The sequence below is a fragment of the Arachis stenosperma genome, chromosome 3 (assembly GCF_014773155.1).
Source record: "Arachis stenosperma cultivar V10309 chromosome 3, arast.V10309.gnm1.PFL2, whole genome shotgun sequence".
Taxonomy (NCBI): Eukaryota; Viridiplantae; Streptophyta; class Magnoliopsida; order Fabales; family Fabaceae; genus Arachis; species Arachis stenosperma.
The window spans coordinates 43,804,466-43,824,077 of NC_080379.1; the positions used below are offsets into that span (position 1 = coordinate 43,804,466).

Consider the following 19,612-nt stretch of genomic DNA (forward strand, 5'->3'; position numbering starts at 1 on the left):
ATCAAAGATTAATATATCGGTGACTAAGGTTTTATTTAAAAATTTATTATTAATTAATAAACTATTATATCCACAAAATAAGATTTGAATATTTATTTAAATATATTAATAAACTAACTATTGGATGAATTTAAATTGATTTTATTATAGATATTAATGTTAGTTTATATTTATATATAGTATATTTTTTTCTTCAATAAACTACTGAATCTGCAATTTGGTGATCAATGTTTTTGTCTGTGTTCTCGCCAGCTGCCATTTTCCGCTATCATCGGTGTCTAAATGCCACGTGTTCATTTCTTTTTCTTTTTTTATTTTTGTTCTTATTTTTATTATTAAGATTTATCTAAAAAATTATAAAATTTAAATGTTTAGTATATTTATTAAAATAAAATATTTAAAATTTTTACTAGTACTAATTTAAATATATTCACATAAGACATGTATTAATAAAATTTTTATTATTAAATTAATATTATATATTAATTCATGTTAAGTATATATTAAAATTAATTATTAATATAAAATATATATTAAAATATAAAATAAAATAAATTATATATATAAAGACTAATTTTGTAACATTTTTGTTCTCATGTCCTCTGTGTTTCTCATCACTTGTTTTGTTTGTGTTTGTGTGAGTGACCCTGCAATTTTTGAACTGAAGCAAAGAAGTGACAGAAGAGCAAGTGGTTCTGTTTTTGTCTTTTCAATAACAGTTTTACTTTACCAGTACTTGCTTTGCTTGAAACACACCACACCCCTCACTCACTCACTCACTCACTCACTCCAAGGAACCTGTTTTCTTCTCTCATTCTACCTTCAAATTCTCTCTCTTTCTCTCTCTAGGGTTTGCTTGCAACTTTCAAGTACCACACTTAGCTTCCCTCTCTGCTAAAGGACAATGTTTAACTTTTTAACAAGGAAAGATGTGAGAAAGATTCTCAAGCGTAAAGACAGTGATGCTGGTGAAAAAGGTACTCCTTCCCTCCTTAAGAAATTTGGGAGTTGAGTTTCAAGTGGTTCACGTTTGTTCTCTTTTTCAGCTGGGATTGCTTTTCAAGTTTTTTTTTTTTTTTTTTTTTTTTTTTTCTTGCATGCAATTTGAATCATTTTGTCATTTGGGGTTAAATGGTGTCTTGTGGTCTTTGATTAGTGATTGATGAAGGTTGCATTGCACAACAGAGCTTCTGGATGTTCCTGCTCATTGATTCTTGGTTGTTTAGGCATGTCATTGTACTTCTGTGCCGGTTTTGTTTTCAAATAATTGATTTGGTGGATTGCAATTTTTTTTCTGTGCAGATAGTTTGAGATTTAATGCATGCTTTGGTTTTTGAGACTTAATGCATGCTTTTGTTTTAATTAATTCTGGGAGAGAAATTAGGAACCCGATTAGTTTGTAATCTCTTTTTTCAATGTTTATTTCCTTATGATTTTATGAAAATGTGAAAGAAAAATAAGAAAAGGTTTTCTTAAACCAATTCGACCCTAGTGTTCTTGCTCTGTGAAAAGCTCTTAGTCAAATTTTGCTTAGAGTCTGTTTTCAATTAATCCAAAGTTCCAAAGACATATTTTAAAATTCTCTCTCTTTGTGCATTTACTTTTTTAAAGATCTAGTATATGTTTGGTCGAGAGGTTACAATGTGATAGAATTTTCTTGGATGAGTTTGATGAGTAAAATTGTACATAGAGCTGATCCAAGAGTAAAATTGTACATATCACAACAAGGATTACCAATGGGGATTGTGGCATTTCAATTCGTAGGGACTTAGTCTCAAAGCAATGCCTATAGAACTTCATTGGTTAAAAGTCACAAATATGCTGCTATAGAAGTTTTCACATCCCAAGATAGAATTTGAAGCCTGTACTGGCCAGTGGATGTGTTTTATACTTCTATCATGTTATTGCTTGTACGAAACAAAAATGTCCAAGTGGATGAACCCCGTTACCTTGCTCTGGTTGTTGCAGGAAGAGCTCTGGAAGAATTGAGAGCCTCTCTATTTAACGAATTTCGTTCCTCCGAAGGTGCAAAACGTCAGCAGCAGCGTATTTGTGGTCCAATTACTGCACTTTCCTTCAACTTTCTGGTTGCAGTTGGTATTATTTTCATGAACAAAATGGTTTGTTTACCCCTCATTTCTTTTGATCTGCTTAAGCTGTGTTCCTCGTTGGAAGTTTCGTTGTACCATGATTTTTATTTGCTCATTTTCTTCGGTTCTTTTTCTATGTCCTTTTTGTTTCAGGTACTTCAAACTGTTAAATTCAAATTCCCTATACTTCTTACACTAATCCATTATTTAGTAAGCTGGTTCTTGATGGCTGTTCTTAAAGCATTTTCTATCCTTCCTTCATCTCCTTCATCAAAATCAACTCGGATGTCTACTTTATTTACTCTTGGTTTTGTTATGTCACTCTCAACTGGCTTTGCTAATGTCAGCTTGAAGTATAACAGGTAACCAATTACTCCCAATTTCTTGTTCTCTTTCTTTTAAATTTAAATTATTTGTTAAACACTCCAAATTTAATTTCTTTATCTTCAGCATTGGTTTCTATCAGATGGCAAAGATTGCAGTGACACCGTCAATAGTTTTGGCAGAATTTGTATTGTACAGAAAAAAAGTTTCTTTGCCCAAGGTCTGCCCTCTTTCTTTGGTCTGTTGATTGTGCATTTGTATCCGGTAACAATAAATAGAAATCTTTCGTTCTTGTAGGAATGAAAGCTTTTATAGTTAATGCAATAACACAGCAATTTTGTGAACAACTGGACTGTGCACTCCTCTATGCATCTGATTTTTTAACTGAAAACAATATGGATCAAAGTGCTGATGCTATCCTTCGTTATAATGCATAGTGCAGAAGCGCATCTATATTTTTGAAGATGCCTGAATATATTTAAAGTGGATCGCGTGGCATGAAATTACATGCCCTTCTGGGTCCTTGGAATGTAGCTTAAAATTGTATTTGGAGAAGTGTACTATCCATCGGGACCATAATTAATTGCATTTGTGATTTACCACTTATAATATTTTTTTCAGAGGTAATTATGTGCCAAAGCTAAATCAACTCTTTTGAAACCAGTAATCAAATAAATGAAATATTCAGATTTTAAGAGTATTATGGTTCTTTCTAATTGTCTTTGAACTTTTCAAGTCACTGTGCTTATCTCATTTTAGATTGAAATGCCTAGTATATTATTTGTCACTTTACAGGCTATAGCATTAACGGTGGTATCTATCGGTGTTGCTGTGGCTACGGTGACTGATCTGCAGTTCCATTTTTTTGGTGCATGTGTGGCATTGGCATGGATTGTACCGAGTGCTGTAAATAAAATCCTCTGGTCTCGGCTGCAGCAACAAGAGAACTGGACAGCTTTGTCGTGAGTAATTTTTATCATTGTTACTTTTAATGCCAATTTCTCTGTGCTTCCTATCTATTTCTTTGCATTAAATGATTTCTTTCTTTGTTTTGTCTAATTTATGCATTCATTAACAGTCTGATGTGGAAAACAACACCTATAACATTGATTTTCCTGGCTGCTATGATTCCTTGCTTAGACCCTCCGGGTGTCCTTTCCTTTGATTGGAACTTCGGAAACACACTCGTGATTTTTGGCTCGGCAATTCTTGGATTCTTGCTTCAGTGGTCTGGTGCTTTAGCATTAGGGTAAGTGAATGTTCTAATTACTAAATTTTTTTTCGAAATAGAATTGGGATTTCAATTTTTTGTTTCCATATACCTTTGCTTCCCTTTTAATGGTACTTAGGTATTGTTTGTTTCGAGAGACTAGAACTGAGAATGGGGACTGGAACTTAGTATTGTGTTTGGTGGTTAGTGACTAGAACTAAAATTTCTATCGCTTCAGTACCTCTAGAAAGTGTAGACAGATGGGATTGAAATTTTTGGGACTGGAAACTGAAACTTAACATTTCTTTCCAAAAATACTTTCATTCAACTTTATAAATTCTAAATCTACCCTTCAATTTTCATATTTATCTTATACCAAACATGATATTTAAACATAATTCAGTATAATACATTTTACACCAAACACAATACAGACTTAATTTAGTTCTCTCCTAAGTCTCAATCTTCTTTCTAAACACAGCCTTAGTGTTCGGTGAGAAGCATGCAATTCCCACGATTATTTCACAAACATCTAGTAATTAGAAAAAAGGCGGGCCAGGCTGGATGGGACCGCCAAATAGTAAAAGCCCGCTTAACCCGCACCGCTTAAACTGCGGGCTTTGGCGGGGCGGGGCGGACTTCCTGGCCGGACTTGGTGTTTTTTTGGTAAGGGGGTATTTTTGCAATTTTTGGGCCAAAACCCAACTTCTCCTAACCCAACTTACAAGAGAATGAAAATGAAAATTGAATGTTTTGAATTATGTTTATTTTGCTTTGGAGACAATATTTATAATTATGTTTTGGATTATGTTTATTTTGCTTTAGAGACAATATTTATAATTATGTTTATTAGATATTTATAATTACAAAGACTTTAATGGTTGTGAATATAAAAATTATAATTTTTTATGCTTTTAGAAATTATAAATTTATTAAAATGATTGTAAAATTATATATATTATTTAATACTTAATAATAAAAAAGAGAGGAGATTTTGGCAGGCTTAACCCGCCAGCCCAAGCCCGCCAGCCCGCAGTTAGGCGGGGCGGGGTGGGATTTTAAGACCGCCTAACTAGGCGGAGCGGGGCTGGCCAGCCCGCCAAAAGGTGGGCTTTCGGTGCGGTGGGGCGGGGGGCTTCCCGGCTTGCCACCCCTAATTTCATTCATACCTTATTTTTAATGTTGAAAAATTTAAGTTAAGAGGCCTTAGCATGCATTCAATATTCTATTTGTTGCCTGGTGAATTTGGTCGCAAACTTACTCATATTTTGCTTGGTACTTCTGTATTCTATCCAGAACATGAGCACAAATCATTCTTATTTGGTTGAACACTCCGATTCAATTATATTTCCTGGGTTAGTTTCTTCATACGTTTTCTTTTACCGTCTTTTTCAGTGCTACATCTGCCATCTCCCATGTTGTACTTGGGCAGTTCAAGACATGTGTAATCCTTCTAGGAAACTATTATCTTTTTGGATCGAATCCCGGCGCAATCAGCATCTTCGGTGCATTCACAGCTATTGCCGGCATGTCTGTCTACACTTACCTTAATATGAGACCACAACCAAACAAGGTAACCCCTTGGCAGGCTTCCACTTTGCCGAAATCCAAACTCAGCAAAGAAAATGGCGGCACTCACGATGAACAACATTACGGGGCGGAGTCCGTCTAACTAGATGCCTAAGTAAGATATGATACACATTAACCAAAACATTCTGGTCATTCTTTTCTTTCTTGTTCCTTGATTTTGATCTAACCATTTTGTCGACTATGATATATGATCAGAGAGATAGGTAGTGTAACACCATATGTATATTAGGGTTTTGGTGTAATCCTAGCTAGAACAACAATGTTATTACTTATTAGGCGGTTAATGTTATAATATGAGCTATAGTTGCATTTTTTTTTTGTAACTGACAAACAAAAATTGCTGCAATTCATCATGACTCATGGAAGGAGGGATATAAAAATCTCTTCCTCTCGGTTTTTCACCTAGTTCGGACGGTATAATTATGTTCAGTTATATTTCTCTTCCTCTTATAACAAGACCTATCCCACTTTCTCCTACGTTTGCAGGTTGCAGCATTCTTCTTTGAATAAAGTGACAATTAGGTTTGAATAAAGTGACAATTAGGTTCTTGAAGCTTTCGATTTCGGACTAATTAGTTCTTGAATAAAAAAAAAGTATTAATTTAGTCTTCTATGATAATTAGGTTCTTGAAGCTTTCGATTCCGGACTAATTAGTTCCTGAATAAAAAAAAAGTATTAATTTAGTCTTCTATGATAATATATGTTCTTTTATTAATTTATCACGTAAAATTTAATAGTGGTTTTTATATGTATTGTTAATTATTGTGACGTGTCTATTTATGAAAGATTATTAAGTAGATAACAATTTTTGAAATTATATTTTACTTGTTTTGATAAGATTTATAGTACATGAAAAACAGTTGATAAATGGTATATGAAGACTCAAAACTAAATGTTTTACTGTGTAAAATTACATCGATGATACACATGCTACTGTTGATAACAATATATATTAACAAATATAAATTTTTAAATGCACGTATGTTATAAAGTGGGCCGTTAAAATGGGCTGTTGGACCTGTTTTTGAAGATTTTTTATTTTTATTATCAGTTAGTTGCTAAAGGTTTTTTATTACTAGAAATATAATATTGCAATGAAAAAAAAAGGAGAATTGATGTTAGGCAAATAAATTAAAGATTGGTTTTTTTGCAAAAAATGTACTAAAAAATGAACAATAAATAAAAAATTACAATAATCTATTACTTCCAATATGTATACTTTTAATTCACATTGAGAACATCATTTTATAGTTGATTTGCAATTAATTTCTTAAAATTTTCTATGAATTTATTTCTGTTATTTTGCAATTGATTTTCTAAAAATTTGCCATTAATTTTGTCATTTAATTTATTCTTCAAATTTTAAATATATATAACTAATTTTTATTTATTATGTAATATATAACTAATAATATATGTCTAGTTATATATGTTAAGTCATATATTATTGTTGATTTGAAAATTTATTTAAGGGTAAATACCCTTTCCGGCCCCTAAGCATTTTAAAGTGGGACATGTCGCACCTTTGTCATCCAAAAACCTCCAACAACTCCTCAACCATCAATGTGAGTGACCGTTTCGACCCCTGTGACCGGTTGCCAACAGGTTGCCCTGATGATGTGTCAGGTGGAGGCTGAGTTGTCAACCCCTGGTGCCACGTGTATGTATAAGTTGTTGAAGGGACTGAAAACCCCCTTCCTGCAACTGAAACGGCGTCGTTGCCTTGGATTCAAAATCCCCCCTTCTTGAATGATTAAAAGGGCTTAGGGTTTGCATGTTGTTGCTATGTGAGAGCACCTGCAACAGTGGGCATGGCGACTGCAAATTCTGTTGCTTCATTCAGTCGCAAGAAAAGATGCGGTGTGGGTGAGGAGAGTTGGGGCAGTGGAATGAGTGCCGATGGAAGCATTCTAGAAGGAGCAGAAAGAAGGATAGAGAAGAAATTTGTTCATCCAGTGTGCAATTGCGGATCATACGCCATTTTGTTCGAATCTGGCACTTCAAAAAATCCTAAGAGGCTTTTCTTTGGTTGTTCTTATTTCAAGGTAAATTTTTTGAAATCGTGAATATTTGGGTTGCTGCGTTATTTTGGTAACTAGTTGGAGTTTAATAGAAGACATGTTTGATGTAGAACAACACAGGACATTGCAAATACTTTTCTTGGCTAGATGAGTATGTTGCATCTTTTTGTATTGATGAAGTGCTACAAGATGGAGTAGCAGACCCAACAAAAAAGATGGAAGAAAGAATTGCAGAGATAGAGAAGAAGATGGATGAGACCAAAAACGAGGAGAAGAACAGTGGTGCTCTTAGCAGATGGAAAGCGTTAGGGTTGATTTTGCTGGGCATTGTAATAGGAAAGGGATGTAGTCTAGTTACTGCTGTATGATGTTAATATTACTTTGTACTTGTAAATTCAGACTTCTGTAATGAATACAATTTCTGTGTGTAGTGAAAGAAAACAATATGAAATTGTAATCAACTATGGCTATGGATTAATAGACATTGTTTACTCAGCTATGACTATTTTTTTGCATTTCATAGTTTTGTGTGTAGTTAATTGACAGAATCATGGTTCAAAGAAATTGAAAACATAGTAAAGCTGCACATTTACACAATGATTACAAAATAAAGTCATTTCCCAAAATGCAAGATTCATTATATGTAGCTAACAAACCATGCGAGGCAAAGTTTCCATAAGGTAACACAGAGGGTACACCAGACAAAGTTTACAAAATAAAGGTCACATACAATGTGAGGCCAAGTAGTTTTCCAAAAAAACCTGTCAATGCTTGGCAGCAGTTTTACAAAATATGGGCTAGCAACCAAAAAAACATAAACAGCATATCAAACATATAAGTCTTATAGAGTTAAAATCCTAGTTAACTAAGTCTGTTTTGGTGGATTGAAATTTGGTGTTGGAATGAACTTCAATAAGTCTGAAGAGGTTCCCACACTTGATGCAGCCATTGTTTCCTTGCTTATGGCCTCAAGATTATCTGGTGTAGCTGCTGGCTGGTGGCCTATTTGTGGATTCAGAGGACCTGGTGGCCTAAAGGTCTTCAGCTTGGGCCTGAATCTGCCACTTGGCTGGGGTGGTGGTCTGGCACTTGGCTGGACTGGTGGTCTGGTACTTGGCTGGGCTGGTGGTGCAGGGGTTGGTTGGGCTGGTGGTGCAGGGGTTGGCTGGATTGGTGCTGCAGGAGTTGGCTAGCCTGGTGTTGCAGGTTCACCTTGAGATTACTATGCAACAACAAACAATTTGAGCTAGTTACTTCACCAAAAAAATGAGTGGACAAGTTAGACTGCATAAGATAATGAATAAGATTTACCACTGGAGGGGCAGATTGAGTGATTGGAATTTCCTCTTGTGGAGCATGTGGCCTCTTTGGCATCTTTTTCTTTTGCTTCTTTAGCTTATCCTGTTTCAGTTTCAAACAATAATGTAGCAAACCAATAAGATCTAAAAACACACACACCCAAGAACATCAGCAAACCAATAAGGTCTAAAAAGACACCCATAGCATAGCAAAGTAAAATATGGCAGTTCTAACCCTAATTTCTTGTAAAGTAGGCTTCGGCATCTGAGGCATGGGTTTGGTGTGAGTGTGGCCAGATGTTCCACCCTGAACAATGATATGAGATTACAATTAAGTTATTGTATTCCCAGGAATAAAGATAGGAAAGCAAATGTTCTTTAAAATATTTCCATACCTTGTTATTTTTCCTGCTTTTTGGTTGCCAGTTAGAGTTTTTAGGTGCTCCCTTACATGTTTTGAAATAGTGGCCACTTTCCCCGCATTTGCTACAGGTAACCTGGAAGGTCCTTCTGACCTTGTTACCATCAGTTGGAGCTGGAGGTGTAGCTGAATCCTTTCTCCTCTTAACCGGTCTACCAATAGGTCTCACACTTTTTAGTGGATCTGCCTTAAGTTAGTCAGTTGGTTCCCAAAACTCTTCACTTGGAACCGGGTTGATACAAATATCATATGTCTTCCTTATGGCCACCATAGTGAGAAATGGAGACACGAAGTCCTCAGCGGATTTCACCCTCACCCTGGATATTGCTGCAACAGCATGAACACAAGGTACACCTACAATACATAATTTCATAAATATAACATCATGCATAGCACAACAGCATTACCAGAAAATTGAGTGGAATGACATTCATACACCTAACCTGTGAGCTGCCATAAATTGCATGTGCAGGTTTGATTTTTCAGGTTAACCCCAAGCTTATGTGTATTCCTAGATACCTCAAATACAACCCTGTCATTGTCACCACACCATTGAGCATTCCACTTGTGACTTTGTGGCTTAATCCAGTAGATTTCTTTCTATGTCATGCCAATAGATTTCTTTGTATGTTAAGTACCCCAAACCTTTGAAAAGTTCTTCCAGGTCCTTCTTATTTACGAAATCAATATCCATTGGAGGAAACTTGTCTGCCTTCCCGCCTAAGTAATGTAGCTTACCATTAGCTCTTAGAAGCTTTCCTCCATGCATAAATATAGGGATCACAAACACAGACATCTGCCACATTTATAATCCAGATCATTCACGTTTTACCGTAATGCACAATAATGCCATAAACATTATCATCACTAAAACATTACAAACATATTTCATTGCCCAGAAAACTCACTACGTTTATCAACCCCTACTATTACCAAACCATAATTAAAAACAGAGTTTATTCTAAAACCACTTCATCCATTAATCATACTGATCAATACGAACATAAAGCAGTTCACACCCCTCATAGACATGCATGGAAAACAATTACACTCTTCAACTAACTACGTTAAAATCGAAAAAAGTAACTAACCTTTCACTGCCGCCTCACACAGTCAACAACTAACTCCACCACACGTTCGTCGCAGATTTCAATATGCCAGAGTTCCATTCTAGCTTCGTGCAAAGGTTCTGGAGGGAAACAAGGGTGGGAGATGAAGGGTTAGGGCTTTTTGGTGAATGAGTGAAAAGAAGAAGGAGATTACAGTAAATGTACCACGATGTTGAGGGGGATTTTGGATCCAAGGCAACGACACCGTTTCAGTTGCAGGAAGGGGGTTTTCAGTCCCTTCAACAACTTATACATACACGTGGCACCAGGGGTTGACAACTCAGCCTCCACCTGACACATCATCAGGGCAACCTGTTGGCAACCGGTCACAGGGGTCGAAACGGTCACTCACGTTGATGGTTGAGGAGTTGTTGGAGGTTTTTGGATGACAAAGGTGCGACATGTCCCACTTTAAAATGCTCAGGGGCCGGAAAGGGTATTTACCCTTTATTTAAAAATAATTATACAAATAGTAAATTTATAAATTAAAGGTGTTATTTTTACAACAATAAACACTAGGGTCCGTTTGGGAAGCTTAAAAAGTAACTTTTTTGAGTTTTTAACTTATGAAAAGTAGTAGTATTAATGTGGCTAAAATTTTTATATATGATTAATTTTAATGTGAAATATAAAAGTATTTGATTATTTTAGTGTTTTACACAATTGTGATAATAGTACAAAACGTCATTGACGTTTTGTAATAAAAAATATTATTTTAATTATTAAAACACAAAACGTCATTAACGATTTGATAAAAAATATTATTTTAGTTGTAAAAAAACAAAACATCATTGATGTTTTGTAAATAACCATAGCAGTGTTTAACACATAATTTGGTCCATCATGGAGGATTTCACAGTTAGTAATACAATATAAAAAAGAAAAAGTTCTATTAATGTCTGGTGCAATTTTCAAAATCAAATTGCAGCTTTCTAAGAAGCTATTTAGGAGCTTATAGAGAAGTTAAAAAAAATGACTTCTCTCATAATACTACTATTTTTATCACATTTTTATAAAATAAACACTTTTAGAGCTAAAAATCCAAACATAAAATAACTTATTTATAAGCTACTTTTAATATAGCCATTTATTATTTAAGCTTTTTTGTCAAAACGAGGTTAATTAAGCTGTTTATCCAAACTGGGCCTTAAGTCTTTTTATGAACCAAGTCCAATCAAGTTAAATAATAAGATTTGGAATAATGTTAGTCATAATTAATTTTTGTTAAGTTACACGAATTTGATTGGATTTGAATAACAAAAAAATTTGGATATATAACTATTCATACCTTGGCCCAATAAATAAAAGCCAAGCCCAATAAGACAAAAGGCCCATTAATGGTGTAGGCCTTTCACGATAAGCCTGACCTCTCAAGGAAGTCGGACATCAACAAAGAGATCCAGCTCTACTTGATCTAAATGAGTAACTGCCTTTGGATATTTCTCCCCTACGTCTAAAAAGGAGATCTTAACAGACTCTCAAGATAAAAGGAATAGTTATCTATTAGAAAAGATAGAACTACTCTAACAAATATTGTTAGTAGCTCTACTATAAACATACTGGAACTCCTAAGTAAAATTCACGCTCTATCTACTAAAAACCTGCTTAAAACCCTTGCTAACTTAAGTATCGGAGTCTCTTGTAGGTACCACCTGCAACCTCCTCACGAGGAACTTGGACAAGCGGCACCTCTGCACAGAAGAGGTCGGACGCTACCACATTAAGGGATCTGGACCTAACGTTCAGGCCCAAATCACTTTTCAGGTAACTCCCGGAATATTGGTGCCGTTGTCGGGGACGTGAAATTCCCTCTTTGACAAATGGGGGACTACGAGCTTAAAGACAACCACACGGCATCTGAATCTGAACAAGAAGCTCAGCCAGAAGGCCAGGCCCTTGTGCTTCCTCCTCTACCACCACACCAAGGCCCTCACGGGGAAGGGACCTCAGGAAATCCACATACAAGGAGAATCCATTCCGAGGTCAACCATCCCGAGGATGAGGACCGTCCTCATACAACCAAGATCCTGGACTGGTTCATGGCCAGGGGAATCGACTGCAATAGTTCGAACACGAGGCTGAACGACAATGGAAGGAAGAACGGGAATTATGAAGAGAGGTGAGACGACGAAAGGAACTAGAAGACAAACTTCGGAAGCTGGAAGCTGACTTACAAAGGAGGAATAATTGGGTGGAGCGTGATGAGAGTCCCCTAGGAGGAGAAGATCCCTTCACGGAAGAGATCATGAAGGCTAAAGTTCTTAGGAATTTCAAATCACCCGACATGGATCTCTTTGACGGAACGTCTGACCTGAGTCAACACCTCAGTAACTTTAGAAGTAGAATGTACCTAGTCAACGCCTCTGGCGTCACTCGATGCAAAGCCTTCCCAACTACTTTAACAAAAGCGGCCATGAAGTGATTTGATAACTTGCCATCTAGGTCAATTACCAGCTTCGACGACCTTGCTAGAAAGTTTTTAACTAGATTTTCCATCCAAAAGGATAAAACCAAACATGCCTCGAGTTTGTTGGGAGTTAAGCAAGAAGCCGGTGAGACTCTTCGCGACTTTATGGAAAGGTTTAACAAGGCCTGCTTAGAAATTCAAAATCTGCCCACTGAAGCCGTGATTAAGGGCTTAGTTAATGGTCTCAAAGAGGGACCATTCTCTCAGTCGATATCCAAACGACACCCGACTTCTCTAAACGAAGTTCAAGAAAGGGCAGAGAAATACATCAACATGGAGGAAAATTTTCGACTTAGGGAACCTTTCCCACGAAAGAAACCTGCCCTATCATCCTCGAGAAAAGGAAAGGGAGCCTAAGAAGAAGGAAGAACATAGTATAGAAAAACCCCAAAAATACCACAGCTTTACTCCTCTAAGGGTTTTTCTGGTGGATGTTTACCGCGAGATATGCCATACGGAGAAACTTCCACCTCTTCGTCCGATTAAGCACAAAAAATATGGAATTCGGCCTGAGTATTGCGAGTATCATAAGCTGTACGGACATTCCACTAATGATTGTTACGACTTAAAGAATGTCATAGAAAAGTTGGTCAAAGAATGTTGACTTGACAGATACCTAGTCGACAGGTTAGACGACCGAGAAAAAGAAGACGGGACGAAGAAGGAGGATGTCCAGAACACCCTCCTCACCCCCAGAGCGACACATACACATGATCAATGGTGGATTTGCAGGAGGAAGAATATCAAAATCCTCACGAAAAAGATACCTCAAGGAGGTATATCAAGTCGAGGAAGGTAGTCAATTAACCGATCTACCCACCATCTCATTCACTAAAGAGGATGCTCAAGGGATATTACTAGGACATGACGACCCAATGGTAATAACTATGATCCTGGAAAACGCTAAAATCCACATAACTCTGATAGACCAAGGTAACTCGACTGATATTCTGTTTAAACCCACTTTTGACAAGCTCTGGTTAGAAGAAAAGGATATAAAGGCATACCCCGACAGCCTCTTCGGACTGGGAGATACCCCAATCTGACCCCTTGGTTATATCTCATTGTACACCACTTTTGGAAAAGGTATACGATCAAAGACACTAAGCATCGACTACATAGTAGTAGATGTAACCTCGACCTATAATGCCCTAATAGGTCAGACTACCTTAAACTGACTTGTAGCTGTCGTCTCTACTCCTCACCTCTGTATGAAATTCCCAATTGCATAAGGGATTGCTATTGTAAAGGGGACCAAAAATTGGCATGAAAATTTTACAACGAGAGCCTCAGTTTGAAAGGCAATCCAACGGAAAAAGAGGGTTCGAAGTCGTGAAGAATTGCGCCTTCAACCTGAGGGTAAAGTAGAAGAAGTGCGAATCGAGAACCATCCTGACAAGACAATGAGCATAAGGGCAAACCTAGAAGGAAGCCTAAAGAAACAACTCGTTCAACTGTTAAGCTAAAATTCCAATCTCTTCACTTGGAAAGCTTCTGACATGCCTAGCATAAATCCTGACCTGATGTCCCATAAGCTTGCAGTATATCCGGGCTCCCGACCTGTTCAACAGAAACCCATGAAGCTCAAACCAGAACGGACACAGGTCGTAGAAGAACAAGTACAAGCCTTGCTGGAGGCAAGGTTTGTAAGGGAGGTAAAATATCCATTATGGTTAGCTAACGTAAAGTTAGTGAAAAAATAAAACGGAAAGTGGAGAATGTGTGTTGATTATACCAACTTTAATAAAGCCTGCCCTAAAGACCCTTATCCACTCCCCAGTATTGATGCTCTAGTCGACTCAACATCAGGCTACAGATACTTGTCCTTTATGGATGCCTACTCGAGGTATAATCAAATTCTGATGTATAAGCCGGATCAAGAGAATACCTCATTCATAACTCCAAAGGCTAACTATTGCTATGTAGTAATGCCTTTTAGATTAAAGAACGCGGTGCTACATACCAGCGATTGATGAATAAGGTATTTCTCGCTCACATAGAAAAACTCATGGAAGTATATGTGGACGACATGCTCGTCAAGACCTAAGAGGACGCGACACTATTTTCCGACCTCTCTGAGGTATTTTTCACTATAAAGAAGCATGAAATAAGGTTAAATCCCTCAAAATGCACCTTTGTAGTAGAAGCTGGGAAGTTCCTAAGATTCATGTTAACCCAAAGAAGAATAGAAACAAACCCAGACAAATGGCAGGCTATACTTAGGATGAAGAGCCCGACTTGTGTCAAAGAGGTCCAACAACTAAACAGAAGGTTGGCCGCTCTATCCAGATTTTTAGCCAGGTCAGCTCTAATATTACATCCCCTTTACTCAATCCTAAGGAAAGGGAAGCAATTTGAATGGACCCCAGAATGCGAACAAGCCTATCAAGACTTTAAAGCATTCTTGGGACAACCACCCATGCTTACCCGACCTAATAAAGGGGAAGAGCTCGTGCTATATCTGTTAGTTAGAAGCTGGGCTATAGCTTCAGCCTTGGTCTGAGAAGACAAAAATAGATAGCAACCTATCTATTTCATCAGCAAAGCCCTACGAGGGGCAGAGTTGAACTATCAAAAGATAGAGAAGTTTGCTTATGCCCTTATCCTCACATCTCGAAGGCTCCAACCTTACTTCCAGGCTCATACGATTAAAGTCCGCACTAATCAACCAATAAAACACATCCTACAAAAGAGAGACTTGACAGATTGGATGCTACAATGGGCGATAGATTTGTCCGAGTTCGACTTAAAGTACGAAGCTTGGACAACCATTAAGTCTCAGTACCTTACTGACTTTATTACCGAATACGGCAAAAGCCTAGGAAACCCAGTTATATGGAGTTTATATGTAGAAGGATCATCAGATAAGGCTGGAAGTAGAGCTGATGTTATACTAGAAGGTGACCAGAAAACTTGGATTGAGCTATCTTTAAGGTTCGAGTTCCATGTTTCTAACAATCAAGCAGAGTATGAGACCTTACTTGCTGGCTTAAAGTTGGCTAAAGAAGTGGAGGCGGAAAAAGTGGTGGTGTTCAGTGATTGCAAGTAATAACTTCGCAAATTAATGGTACCTATCAAGTTAAAGACCCCACTATGAAGAAATAGTTGGATGAGACCCGGGAACAACTGACACACTTTTCAAAAAGTGAGGTCTGACATATAGCTCGGGAATCCAATGCCCAAGATGCCCTCAAAAAATTAGCCAGCACCAACTCAGGGGAAAACAATAGAGGTTTCATTTAAGAGACTCTGCAATCACCATCCATATCAAAGGAAGAGGAAGTACTGACCATATCCAATCAACATCTAAGGTGGATGACTCCCATAATCAACTACCTCAAATTCGATGTACTTCCCAAGGACGAAAAGGAAGCTAGAAAGCTCGTAAAGGAGGCACAAAATTATACATTAGTCCATAATATTTTATACAAAAGAAGAATTTCAACACCCCTCTTAAAATGTGTCCTAACCTCTAACACAAGGGAAGTCTTGGAGGACGTACATAGTGGCATATGTGGAAATCATTTGGGAGCTTGGTCACTAGCAAAAAAAGTGATCTGAACTGGCTTTTTCTGGCCGACCTTACAGAAGGAGGCATTCGAGTTTGTTAAGGCATGCCCGCCTTGCCAAAAACATGCTAACTTCCAAGTGGCCCCTCCTGAAGAGCTCATCAGTGTTACCTCACTGTGGCCATTTGCGAAATGGGGCCTCGACCTACTCAGACCCTTTCCACAAGTACCAGGCCAAGTCAAATACCTCATAGTAGGGATTGACTATTTCACTAAATAGATTGAGACAGAGCCCTTAGCAACTATTACTGCTCAAAGAAGTCAAAAATTTCTGTATAGGAACATTGTCACAAGGTTTGGAGTTTCCCACTCCATCACCACAGACAATGGGACTCGGTTCACGGATTCAATCATTAGGAACTTAGTGGCCGACCTAAAAATAAAATACCAGTTCACATCCGTGGAGCACCTCCAAGCCAATGGATAGGCTGAAGTAGCCAACAAAGTCATATTGGCCAGGTTAAAGCACCGATTGCAAGATGCAAAAGGAGCTTGGGCGGACGAGCTTCCTCAAGTCTTATGGGCATATCAGACCACTTCCCATTCCACAACAGGAGAATCACCCTTCCGCCTTGCTTAATAAATGGAAGCAATGATCCCCATAGAAATAGATGAAGACTTAGAGTCATATTTTATAATGAAAGAGTTAACACCCAGGCACAAAAGGAAGAGCTCGACCTCCTCTTTGAAGTCCGAGAAACAGCTCAGATTAGGAAGGAAGCTCTGAAACAAAGGATGGCTCTAAGATACAACCAGAAGGTAATCAAGAGGAAATTCACTAGCAACAACCTCATCCTGATCCGGAATGAAATCGGAGTACAAAAGTCGGGACAAGGAAAGATGGCTGCAAATTGGAAAGGACCTTACAAGATAGTAGAGGTCTTAGGCAAAGGTTACTATAAGGTGTCCGACCTCCAAGGACGGGAGCTGCCGAGGTCCTGGCACGCTTGTAATCTAAAGAAATACTACAGTTATGTAGTCAACCTCGTTTAATGGGTGCACTCTTTTTCCTGATTTTAAGAGTTTTTTAACGAAGCACCAATACGAGGGCTAGAGATAACCAAATTCCTAGTATGCTTTGTAAAGGAATTTCTGAAATATCAATAAAGATTCCTAAACCATTTCTTTAAAAAAGTTTCCTATCTTAAAAGCATTAATTTAAGCTCGGCAAACCGCAAAATCATTGCCCAACCTAAAGTGGTCGACAAGATGAAGTGACGAGGTACAAGTTAATGTAGAAAGTTATGCAAACAACTCGTACAAAGCAACCTCAAGAAGGACGGATAAAAAACAAGTTGTAAAAGTAACTTAACAAAGTATAACTACTCGAAGTTGGATCTATGTAAGGAAACTAAGAAAACCACAAAATTGGCTAAAAACTCAAAAGGTCAAAAGAAAATAGAACCCTTCTACGAAAACACGACTTTGTTCCAAAAGGACGTAAAAGCACCTTGCAATATAAAGTAAAGAGTTTTGAACATCACTTCACAAAAAGTTGTGAAAAACAACTGAATAAAAAGTAAATTGTTCAAAAACTACGAGCTATTACAAGAAAGTTATAAGACCCACAAGTCGGGCCATACCAATTGTATGAAACAAAATATAAAAGGCCTAAAGAGGAGTGAGGTTCTTACCAGTGACATCATCTTTTCTAGGAAAAGCACAAAGCAGAGAGACTGGCTCGGCCAACACGACAACAGAGGTCGTGGGAGAGGTCTCCACAGTAGTAGCTTCAGGTTTGGCTCCCGAGATGGAAGTCTGCCCGACCTGAGGCCCCGAGGTCTTTGGATCCACTGGAGGCTCCTCCTCATCATCGTCCTCAGGTGCCGAAACTATCTTGCTATCTACTACTATGTTGTCCACGCTAAAGAGGGAAAGGTCAAAGTCGGAAGCCAAGACCTTAGCCTAAGACTCAGCAAGCTGCATGAATATATCTCTCTTAGAACTTCTTCACCTTCTCCTCAGTCAGAGCGGCAGCGGCCTCTGACTTGCTCGCTCTTTCTTGAGCTCTCTCAATGTCGGACCTCAAGGCCTTTCACTCCTACTGCAAGTCCTTCTTTAGCATATTCAGTCTTTCCACATCAGCATGGGCCAATACCAAAGCACTGGTCGTCGCTTGAATGGAAGAGTTCCTCAACTCCCTGGCTAGAGTAGTACACACTCCAACCGTACGTAGCCTACGACGTGCCAAGTGTTGGAGGTAGTTTTGAAAAGCCACATCATCCATGCTTAGGTGGTGGTATGGGAGGACATTTTTCTCCCCTCAAGCCAGGGTATCGAAGCTCTTTGAGTAAATGCTCTCATCGTCTTCCACCTTCTGTTTCTTGAAGGGAGGTTAGGTGGAAGAAGGAGACAGAGGGGAAGGCTTAGAAAGAATAAGCTTGGAGAGGGGACTAGGAATGACATCCTTCTGCTCAGACGGACCCGATCCCGACTTTCTAGGAGAAGATTTGGCCCCAACCTCTTTTTGCTATTGGAGATTCTAGCAACGACTATCTTCTTGGTGTTCAACAAATTTCATAGCTAATTTCGGAGCCATACTTTCTGCAAAACAAAACAAACGCACTCAGAAACAACACTTACAAATAATAGAATTCAACAAGTAAAGGAAGAGAGAACTACTGAGATTGGACTTCAGAAGGCTGGGATCTCCCAAATATCTTTTTGTATCCAAATTGGGAGCTTGGCCCCATGTACCCAACGAAAAATTTACAACACCCCTCTCTAGGTCGTCTAACTCGACTAGATCACACCTAACGATTATAAGGGTATCTTGCCAATATAGGGAAAAAGGAGGTTCTTGGTTCTCAGGCAAAAAGAAAGGACACCCTCAGCACCCCGGACCTTAAAAAAGTGATTTTTGAAATCATGAAAAGAATTATCGAAGATAGAAAAAACCTTCCAACCTTGTACAGCTTGGAAGGATATCCATCCCAACTTCTTTGTAGAACTATAGGGTTTTATTGCAACAAAGAGATAGAAGAAGACGTTTAGAGTAGGTCAGACATCCAACTCCTGACACAAGAGCTGATACATTTTCATAAAAGCACAAGAGTTCGAGTGTAACTAAGAAGGGACAAGGTTAGAAAACCGCAACACCTCCATCTCAAAGTTTGTAAATGGAAGTCAGACACCTAGCCTAGTGAAGAAACAATCATAGGCATAAAAGAAAGGTTGTTCAAATTCCTCTAAAGGGGAAAAACACACTCTCTCTAGGTCAGACGGTTCTAAAACATAGCTCATCCTCCATATTTTCACATATACTATGGTGCCTATGGAACTCATCACAATGCTCTTTATCGGTCACGGGGACATAACTAAGAGCATTACTATCTACCTAAACCCGCAGAGCAGGAGGGACCTTAGTCGACATATTCAAGATAACATGGCGTGACATAAATGCTATACCTACAAACGCAAAAGTAAAGCATACCGTTACTAAAAGAAGTCAGAACTCGTCCAATATAAGTTGAGCAAAACATCAAAATAAAAAAGAAAGCTAGTCTTTTCAA

At 38.0% G+C, this 19,612-nt stretch overlaps 1 protein-coding gene across 1 annotated transcript; it reads left to right on the forward strand.

Moving 5' to 3' along the window:
- The first annotated feature begins 665 nt into the window (after positions 1-665).
- On the forward strand, positions 666-5,683 carry LOC130969534 (nucleotide-sugar uncharacterized transporter 1). The gene is made up of 8 exons (XM_057895297.1): positions 666-692; positions 850-977; positions 1,969-2,120; positions 2,244-2,452; positions 2,541-2,634; positions 3,210-3,376; positions 3,493-3,663; positions 5,020-5,683. Exons 2-8 carry the CDS (start codon positions 905-907, stop codon positions 5,294-5,296), a joined length of 1,143 nt encoding a protein of 380 aa, XP_057751280.1. The 5' UTR covers positions 666-692; positions 850-904; the 3' UTR covers positions 5,297-5,683.
- Positions 5,684-19,612: the final 13,929 nt, after the last annotated feature.